At 33.1% G+C, this 11,095-nt stretch overlaps 1 protein-coding gene across 1 annotated transcript; it reads right to left on the bottom strand.

The window, feature by feature from the left end:
- Nucleotides 1-1,463: 1,463 nt before the first annotated feature.
- LOC123540013 (cysteine-rich secretory protein 2-like) lies at nucleotides 1,464-9,795 on the bottom strand. The gene is made up of 7 exons (XM_053525845.1): nucleotides 9,757-9,795; nucleotides 9,308-9,401; nucleotides 7,420-7,496; nucleotides 6,443-6,533; nucleotides 6,178-6,320; nucleotides 2,933-3,018; nucleotides 1,464-1,584 (listed from the first exon to the last, which is right to left on the bottom strand). Exons 2-7 carry the CDS (start codon nucleotides 9,348-9,350, stop codon nucleotides 1,464-1,466), a joined length of 561 nt encoding a protein of 186 aa, XP_053381820.1. The 5' UTR covers nucleotides 9,351-9,401; nucleotides 9,757-9,795.
- Between the last annotated feature and the right edge of the window lie 1,300 nt (nucleotides 9,796-11,095).

The raw sequence follows: 11,095 nt of genomic DNA on the forward strand, positions 1-11,095 counted from the left end.
GGATTTCTTTTAAATTACCCGGGAATAGTCAAAACTATTTTCCCTTGATTTTTCGGAACCCGGTCAAGTTTTTTACTAATTTAAAGGGGTTTTAAACCAATCATTTAAAACTACAAGGGGGTTTTTGTATATGTTTCCCACGGGCAAAAAATTTTGTTCTAGCTAACGACTGAACCATTTTTTCGACAAAATCTTTTAAAGTCTTTGAAAAACAAAAGATTGATTTTTTTTAAAATAAAAAATCCAAAAATTTTTATATCCAAAAAGTAGTGTCAATGAAACCCAAAAAACTTTTCGTTCCCCAGTACTGGGATCGTATGTTCTCACTTCTTTGATGCACTCACATGTAAAAATGTCGTTAGAATTTTAAATTGGGCCCCCAATTTAAAAACGTTTTCCATAGCATCTGCAAATTTTCGACACCCCTGATTTTTATAAAAATTTAAAAAAGTTAAACTTTAAAATACAATTTTAATATGTTCATTTGTTTCAAATTAAAATTATGTGAGGATTTTTTGATTCAGCTGTGCTTACAATTCCCTTTTAAAAAAAAAGAAGGAAAACCTTAAATTTTTTCCCTGGATTAACGCTAAATGGAAATTAGGGAAACCCTATCCCAAGACAGCAAATCATTACCCTTAATTTTTTCGGTTAAAATTTTAAAAAAAGTTTCAAAAACCTTAAAAATTATGTCCCAAACCCTTTTAATAAAAATTATTTTTGAGGTCTTTTTTTTAATTATGCGTCCACCACTGATTAAAAATTAAACGAAGAGAAAAAAATAATTCCCTAGTTTCATAATTTGTTTTCTCTTTTTTTTAGATAACAGGGAAAATGTGAAAAGGGAAAAAACATTTCTTAGTGGAAAAGTAACAAATTTAAAAACAACTTTTTGCCCTTTAATTTATTCGCATGGAAAGGGAAAAAGTTTGCGGACCGTAGACATAATAGTTGGAACTTTTTTTTTTTATGTCCTAAGAAAATAATAACATCGCAAAGACTATTTATACCGGTTTTCAAAAAAATGTGCCTTTGTAAGGTGCGATTTACCTTTTAGGGAAAGCCCAAAGCCAGAAAATTACTTTTTTCCTTTTTCAACGGTTTTGCTAAAAAGCCAAATGCGATTTACAGGCGGGCGAGACATAAAATTCAAGACAAACGGCTCTCTTTGTTTCTGTTTATAGTAACATACGTACGAATAATTCATTATGTCATAAAACATAGCTTTTTCCATGTACAATTGAAACTTGATATTTCGTACTCGCTTATCTCAAATTCCGGCTATCTCAAAGATATTTTCATGTCCCAACCTGAAAAATGCGTGCACAAAATGTCCTTTTCAGTCGACTTTCGGTTACCTCGCTTGATACCATTGAATTTGAGATACCAAGTTTCAATTTAATATTTAAATTGTGTACAACAATCTACAGATGTATGATAGTGGTATAAAATACAGACATTCCTTAAAAAATAAATTTTAGCTTACCACATTGTTTAGAAGTCACATTATCACAGTGAGTCTTACAAGAATCGCACCAGCTTCCGGATGATATATAGGGAGTAGATAGCTCAGTCACGTTCATACTGACACAGAGAATCGATTAAACAGAGAATGAATTAAATTAATGGTAACATATGAATTATGTCACTTGAAATGTAGAGATAGACCCTAACATTTTCATTGATAGAAATACATTAAATAAAGTCTAGAAATTGATTTCCAAGTCCTTGAAATTAACAAAAATGATTTCACAAATGTGCAATGTATGATAGTTTTGCTAATATCAATAACAGAAATTTTAATATTTAATTCAAAGTTGTGATCCGCAAAGAATGTCAACTCTTGCCTTGGGCTAGTACTTTAAAGCAGAGATATCTATTAGTTTACTTCCCTTGCAATTACACAATAGAGTAGAAAACGAAAACGGTTTAAGACACAATATTATACATTTTTGCACAACAAAATCGCTTAGGATTTATTAATATTGTTTGATTTACCCCTGAATCACTGGTTCCTATGATTTTGTCAACTTACTTATGGTAAAAATTAACTTTTAACAAGCCGATAATAAAATGAAATACCAGTAAGTATTTTATAGTGCAGATAATACAGTTTTGCTTGTATCAAAATGTCATAATAGAAGCACTTTTGTAATACAGAACACCTGGTAGGATTAGTAAAGGTGCAATTATATTGATCTCTTGTTCCTATGCCTATGAAATGCCGTTGTTACATAAACAAATCCAACAACGAGTCTTGATTGGCTAATGTATTAAAGGCTCATTTAAATTAGGTGCATCAATTGCAATCTGACTAAAGTATTCGATCTTCTAAACGAAGATCTCAGAACGACCCATTCACATTTGTCTTCTGTATATTTCGGATTTCCAATATTGTTATTTTTATTTTCTCAAATCTATTTTTTAACCAATCAGACGACTTGTTCGAATGTAAAAGAGTAAGAAATTTGTGCCGTCAATCCAGGAATCGAACCCGGTACCTTCGTTTACATAGCAAGTGGTCTAACTACTGAGCTAACCAGCTATCTGACACATAACGACATACGAATTGTTAATATAGATTTGCAAAAAGTTGTAAGTTAAGCTCTGATTGGCTAGCGAAAGGGTCGTCAGAACGAGGCTATCAATAGCTCCTTTTCAGATCCTTTGCGTAGCGTTATAGGAGATGGACTTTAGTCAGACTGTATCAATTGTACATCGGCTCCTAATCCTTAATTGTGCAAAGGTTGTGAAAGCAGTAAGTACATTTTTAAAAGATTTTTTATTACCACTTTTACCTTCAGTAAATATACCCTTATGAGAATCTGATCACTCGACAACTTAACTGTTATTATAGATTTTATTTTTATAGTAATATTACTTAAATGTACCATCATATTGCCAAACTAACTTTTAATTGATATAAACTCACCCAGGAGCATAGTTACACACATAAAAGTAATTTGTTCCACATTTGCTGACACCACATCCGAATAAGAATGTTTCTGCCCAAATCATCTACAATAATATATAATGTTGCTGTTATTCTACAAACGTAAGATGTGTGTGTAGATATAATAGTAGAAAAAAATACCGGTATAACAGTCATTGAATAAGTACTTGTGACTTTACATTTAGCTCTCTGTAGGCAGGTGATTCAGCCTCTGCGATAAGTGCAGACCAAAATCAGCCTGCACATCCGTAAAGTCTCACCATGGTCTGCACTGTTCACTATTCAGTCAGTAAATATTTAGTACAAACCCCTTCAGATAGTAAATGGGACTTCCCAAATTGAATGATAGACTTGTCAATTGTTGACATTTAGCAAGATAAAGGTTAATAAGGAAATGGATCTTTATGAAATGCTAGTAATTACACTTTTTTTAGTCAATTTATTATTCTTCTGACGTAAATATTTCTCGACCCACAAATGACTTTCAGTAAAACCCGGAAGGTTTAGATACCGCATGTGGAGAATGCGTAACTCGACGACTGTCATATCAGTAGCCAAGTCTTAATGTATGACGTAACAAGAACTTTAACTGTAAGTTATTATTTATCATCATATTTTTTGAGGCTTACAAGAACATTATATAAATAATTTGATTCTAACAAAATCAGAAAATATTTATAACACAAATACCTTTCAAATACCATATGCCATATTATACATAAATGATGCCCATATTTGGGCATTTCAAGTCACAAAAATGTAGAAAAATACTTACAATATCATTTATCTTAAAGCGGCATGCCTCCAGATCGTTCGACAAGAAAAAAATATTTTTAGATATCTTGAAATAAATGCTATATTTCTTAAGAAGGCTTTAAAACTTGATAACTGACTAACTTTATGTTACGGAAACGCATGAGAATTTGCTGTTTTTGCTACTTTTTACGATGAAAATAGAAAAGCGTTTGTCACAGTTTTACTCCAGGTAAAATGTCTCGATAATAAATATATATATATATTGAAGTCATTATTCACTACTTCAGCTATAGCGCTATTGGGAAAATGACTTTATTACCGCGGCTGTCCGGGGTCCGATTCCCGACGCGGTCATCATTTTTTTTTTAATTTATAAATATTCTAGAAACAAAAATTCATATTCTACGAGCGAGGGATGTTCAAAATGAATTGCTTATTTCTATCTGGAGACTTCAAGTTTCAAGTTAGCCCAAAAGGGCTCATCTCATGCCCTCGAAGTACTCCCCGTGGCTAGAAATGCAAAGTTTCAGCCGATGTATCCACTTTTTGAAGGCGTCACGGTACGCTGATTTGGGCACAGTAATAAGGTACTGATGAATGGCAGATCCAAGTGCCTGTCGGGACTGGTATTTCCGCCCAGCAAGGAATGATTTCAATTTCGGAAACAAAAAGAAATCACATGGGGCACGGTCTGGGGAATACGGGGGGTGAGACAAAATAGTTTTTTTCTTTCTTCAGAAACGCCGTAACTATTGCGGAGGTATGAGCGGGGGCATTGTCATGTAAAAGACGGACATGTTTAAAACCAGTGGCAGGGCGTCGTTTCTGATAATACTTTTTCAGTTTCTTCAGTACTACGTCTTTCTAGTACTTTCCGGTGATGCTTTTGCCCTTTTTCACCGGCACTTTTATTGCGACTCCTTCACCAGAGAAGAAGATTGCATACAAAACCTTCTTTGCACTCAAACAACGTTTGGCAATTATTGGGCGTTTGCTGTGTTTATTGGCCCAGATCTTATTGCTAACCTTTCTGACGGGCTCAAAATAATGGACCCAGGTTTCATCACCTGTGACGACATTGGCAAACTGCTTTTTGTCATATTTTGGAAACATTTGAAGCAGCTTTTTTGGCCACTTTAACCCGTTGCCTCTTTTGCTCATCAGTCAACAGATGTGGCACCAATCTAGCAGAAATCTTTCTGACTTTCAAATGCTTCTTCAAAATAAGGTGAACCGTTGATAGTGATATGCCTACCTTTCGTGCAATATCACGAACTGTAAATCTGGCATCTCCTTCAATGATTTCCTTTATTTTGGAAACGATTTCTTTACGAGATGCAGATTTTGGCCTACCTGATTTCGGTGCATTTTTGATGGACTCTACACCAGACTCAAATTTCTTTTTCCACCGCCGAACTGTGTCATAAGACACACAAGAAGGTCCATAAGCAGTAGAAAGTTCAGTCATCAGCTGCTTCAAAGAACAACCAAGTTTTGAGCGAGCTTTGATGTAAGCCCGTATTTCATCTTTCTTGTCGACGCTTCTACCAACCATTTTTACTACAGTGGTCAATGATTGCGTGTATTCAAATGGCAAATTTTATGTCTTACACTTAGTCTAACATGTACATTTATACACCGTTACAGGTAGGTATTGGTTTTTATCGTGCCCCACGTGGATATCGAGCTAGAGGACAATAAGCAATTCATATCGATCACTCCTCGTAATGTTCATAATGTGACCAAAATTTAATTTAAAAGAAAGATTATTTTTCAACCAAATCTGGAGGCATGCTGCTTTAACTGCGACAATACAACTTCAACAAACTTCTTTTCAGAGTTTATAAATTGTTCCGGTTAGGACAGTTCGAATTTTGGAGGAAGTATGGGTTGACAAGTGGTTACTTTTCCCATTCATTTGTAAACATGTCACACTCGAAAAAATAATGAAACTCATTTAATAGTACAATTTTTCTACAGTTGTTGCAAGTTCTTTGGATTATTGGTGTTATTGCCAAAGGCAGTAGCCCCTTGATAATACGGGCAAAAAATATTTAACGTAGTATGCTTTTTGACATTCTCCAGTCTATTTTTTTCACTGATTTTTAATTATTAAGTGAAGATTCAAGAGAAGCTTTAGCACTTGTGCAGCTACGATGAAACAATTTGTTTAAACATGTGGTTAAGTCTGATTGCAATTAGAAGTTTGAGATAAAAGGAATCGTTACAGAATATTATTATGTAAAATGTGTTATTGCACCATTGATATACAGTAAGACAAATAAAACGTCACCTTCATCTAGACCAAGAACTGCCAAACCTATTTTGGACAGCGACCCATGATCGTGACACAATCAAGCTGCTAAAGGCAGGTGTTGGTTAAGACGATTTAAAATTAAATAAATACAAATTTCTATTAATTAAGTTAACTAACTGGCTAATTAAAGCAGGTGGCCGCGAAATGATACCTGGGTATAGTTCCCCACAGTTGATACGCTGTTGGAACCGTTATATGTGAACATTGTTTTCTCACTTTCCCACCGTTCGAAGACTTCCGTCCAGTTCAACACTGGTCCAGTTACAGCAATATTTTGACCAACATTGAACCTGTCTGAAATCATAGTTTTACAATCTGTGAAACGAAACTATAAAACACTACTAAAAAAAACGGTGTCAACCGAACCATCATAACAATAAAATAACCATCTTTAAATGATAAGAATGACACTGTACCTGCAAGGAATCGTAGATCCTCCCGATCGTGAGTCATTTTACAGCGCTCCGCCCAGATCTGTGCTTCGTTTTGCAGAAGTTTGTTGTGTTCCTAGTAAGCATTAAAGGAAAAGGTTTTTTTAAAGCAAATTTAATTTCAGGAGAAATGAATTAATACAAAAACTACAATCAATACTTTCCGTGTGATTTCGTAATCTTAAGTTTATTCCAGCATTCTACGGCATACAGCAAAACTTTGTCTTTACAATCGGAAACTATCGAAATAGCTAACGGAAAAAACGCAATCCAGTGGAGCATACCGATTTTCTTTAGGGGTCGACAACCTAAAGAGTAATATTCTGGCTAGACAATGAATGGTATCCTGTAGTGTATCTTTTAAGTTAGCGGTAACGTTCGTTATAATTTCTAAGATGACGAAGACCTCCACTCAGGAAAAGCTGATATGAGCAAAAACGCTATAATAGTTAAAGCAGATATTCAAAACAAGTTATTAGGATAAAAAGTCAGGATAAGGTCTATGAACACCAAATAAGGTTATTCCACGTGTTCTTGTCTCTCATGTTTGTAAATAAAATCTGTAAAAAATCCTTTGGAAGCAAAGAATGCAAACAAGAAGAATAATAGCAGATCTGTTTGAATGAGTCTGTTCATGAGACGTAATGAAACATGGAACATCGCCCCCTACCAACGGCTTAATCGGACCTTTATTACACATATGTTGATTGGACTCCATGGTCCCAAAGGACCAAAAAATATAACAATATTGAACCAAAGTATGGGGAGATTAAGTCTTCTGATTAAATTGAAAGTATAATATACTTAGTTTTCATGATTATCATTTAAACTTTTATTGCTAAAATATGTTATTATTTTTTTCTTACGCCGTATACTTACTAATGGTACAACTGAAACTTGAATTTCTGAAATTAATTCTAGATGCTTATTTCTACAATTTTTATTTCCAATTAAAAACGTACCATTTTTATCATATTTGCCGCTGGTGGATTCACTGCCGTTCTGATTTCCTCGTGCATTTTCGTGATCGCAGATCGAACTAAATCAAAAACAAACAATTTTCGATATTATCACGCCTACTTTCACAAACTGTGATGCAACGACAAAGTATCAAGGTATCTCAAAATTGTAATGTAAGCAAAACCTTTTTCAATTTCTATGCTTGTATAAAAATGTGCTTCCAAAAGAGTAAAAATTATCATGAAGAACATCTTTTTCCCAAACATTATTCCTTAAATATCTCAGAGTTTATTAGAGAAACTGAAAATTGTGTAGAACATGTAGAGACAACTGATAATACTTGCTTTTTGTTATGTAAAAAAAGAAATTGAAAACTCCGGTCCTATATAAGAAAGACAAATATTTTACAGATCTAGCCTTTCCTGCTCACACAGTACAAAAGGGTAAAATGTTCCATTTTTTGAGATAAATGATATACGAAACAGAACAAAATCATACAAGCTTTACATTACCCGACCACATGTTCTTAAACACAACACGCACATTACAGTATGCTTACATTAAAGTAAACCATATATCATGAAGGAAATAATCATCCCATCTAATTTACTTATAAACGTAAACTGAAACTGAAAACTAGTATGCGTCTGAGAAGAAACACGTATGGTCAAAATTCGACACTTGAATGAATAGGTGATGTATACAAAGGTAATGTCAAAGGCATCCGAATTCCAGTTGGGCGGCGCCATTTTGGACTCATGCATATTCATTACAAATAACCTCTATGCTAAAGTGTTTTCGTATGTCTTTACGTAAATTTATTTTAACGTGAAATACAAGTTATTAACAGCAGGAAAAACAATTCGTACAGAGTACTAACCTGTGCAATGAATATTTGATACTATAGAATAAAGATTATTATTATGAAAATGCATGATCGAAAAACAGGTTCATGCCAATAATCATGTTTTGAAATAAGTGTAAAAATAGACTCCTGCCAAATAATCATGTTGCGAAATGTGGTGTTTCATAGCTTCAGGTATATATGTAAAATTAGCAAATGCTGTAGATCAGGTTGTTAAATTATTCTATTCATTTTCTAACATATCTAGATCAGTTTCTTGCGTTCCGTAAATAAATAATATGTGAAATATTTGTGTGTGTATATAGTATGCAGGTGCTCACTTGTGTTAATCACGTGACGAAAATATACGAGGGAAAGGTACTTTTGCACAGAATTTCGAAGATTTTGATATTGAACATAAAGTAAACTAACACACTTTCATCACAGTCATAATAAACATCGGCAATATGATGTTAAATCAGATTTTCGTTAAAGACAAACTATTGCATAGACGGAACCTTTTGGTCTGCTAAATCTTGTTTTAATGTATCATTTTTATACTGTTCTTGTTCTTAATCACTACACAAACAGTAACAGGATGCAAAATCCAAATGACGTTTAGATACCGTACAAATACAGAATATGTCCCGATTCAGGTGGAATTTTGCCTATACTTTCCTTATTACTTTACGGATTTTCATGAGATGAAAAGCATCGAAGACAGCAGAATGAGTGCTTAATATTTTTCTCAGACACATTGCCCAATTGCAAAAGTGTTTACTCTACCTGGACAATTAATTCAAGAAGAGCAATTGGGCGACCGTTTGGGGAAATACTGAAAACTGACGGCAGACGAATTTTGCGGAGGAAAGCACTCACTTTGCTGTCTTCCACATACTTTATTGAAAGTCTGTCAGGTAATAAGGAAAATACAGGCGAAATGTTTCTTGAATCGAGGCGTTTTCTCCGTGTGTTTACGGTATCCAAAAGTCACGTGGGTCGGCCACCTTTGCAATAACATGTTTGAATGGAAGTAAATTATTCACCTGTATCATTCATCAGATGCTGATGTATACCGCCGAGACACATTGTGTGTCCTCTCCGGGCTTCATTCTTATCTTGACAAAATGGATACCGTACCTTGATTATAATAAAAGAAAGAACTTCTGTTAGGTAAAAAATCAAAGGTAAATTGTGCGGCCTCAATTTATGCAATAACAAATTTGTTTATATTTTCTCAATGGCATTTCCTGTTAACTTCAAGTAAATATTCAAGCAAGTATACGTTAAATAACTTATTTTATATACGTTCTGTTTACGAACACACAAGTAAAATGCCACACACATACTCATTCCGTTGTATTTTCTTTCGATTTAAAAAATGTGTAATTGGATATATGCAATGAAAATAACACAAACACGCACAAATATCCACACATACATTCTCTAGTGATTTAATGTACTTCTTATTATTTTGGCAAATATGATAACAAACCTTTGGTCTTTTGATGCAGTCATATCCTACTGCCTGATGTAACACTGCAAGTTAAGAAAGAAAACATACAAATAAAAAAGCGGCGCAAGTTATTCAACTAATTTTATCTAATAATAATAGTATCATATGTATTTATCTATAAAACAATTAATTCACACATAACAGAACAATTGATATGCCAGAAGTTTAGTTTAACCTTTACCCTGCTAAATTTCTAAAATGGACTGGTATTTCATTTAATTTTGGCAGTACCATTTATCATTTGAAGGGTGTTCACTGAAAGTTTCTGACTGAATAGCGAACAGTGCAGGCCATGATCATCTTGGCCTGCACTAGTCGCAAATGTAGAATTACTTGCCACCAGGAGTACTTTATATATTATTTTGTAAACTTTAAAGTCAAATTCTTTACTTTTAAGTTATTTATGTCTTTTAAAAGAGCTTTATTTTAAATTCTTGTCTGATAATACATATCCTTGATTGGAAAAATAAAACTTGTTTATAGATTGTTTCTCAATTTTACAACAAATATTTTCGTAATTCATTCTCAATATTCTTTGTGTTAAATATTGCACTTGGATGTAATTGTGAATCGAATACATTTAGTCACAAGATAGGCTATACGCGAACTTACTGGTAAACAATGATTCCAATTTATGACAAATGTTGGTGTAATGAATAATAAAGCCAAGTGGCTATGAAATAAAAATATATTACATCCTTACATTGAAAGATATTTAATATTACCAAAACGCCAATATATTGTTTCCAAAACATAACGTCTTGGAAAGTTAGTTTCTTTATACTATCAAATAATACTGCCGTTGTCAATATAGCCTTCACAAATTATAACATTTTTCAGCCTTTCCCTTTTCCATCAATTGTGTTTTTGTTTCCTTTTTGACATTTAATCTAGACCAAAAATAATCCTTTTTGACATTTAATCTAGACCAGGAATAATCGTTATCATGATAACACTTAACAACACATATCTGCGTATAAGTCCAGTAACCTAGTATATAAATATTTTAGGCAATAGCGTGATTGTTGACCGTATTTAGTTCTTGATTTCTTAATAAATGGAATGATTTAGTTAAGAGATAAAGATTGCATTTTGTGGTATACACGTAATTAATTTTTTACAATATTTTATTAGCATTTTCTTATTTTCAATAATTATTTTGATTGAGATATCAAAATCATACTTCCTCATCATTTTGTTTTATTTTCAGATTAAAATAACCCATTTTATATATTATTCGAACTGCTTATTACTTATACATGAACTTTGCAGATTTAACTTATATGTGAGTTTTAAAAGTGAGTATCATAATCATATA

Source organism: Mercenaria mercenaria, chromosome 16 (assembly GCF_021730395.1).
Source record: "Mercenaria mercenaria strain notata chromosome 16, MADL_Memer_1, whole genome shotgun sequence".
NCBI classification, from domain to species: Eukaryota; Metazoa; Mollusca; class Bivalvia; order Venerida; family Veneridae; genus Mercenaria; species Mercenaria mercenaria.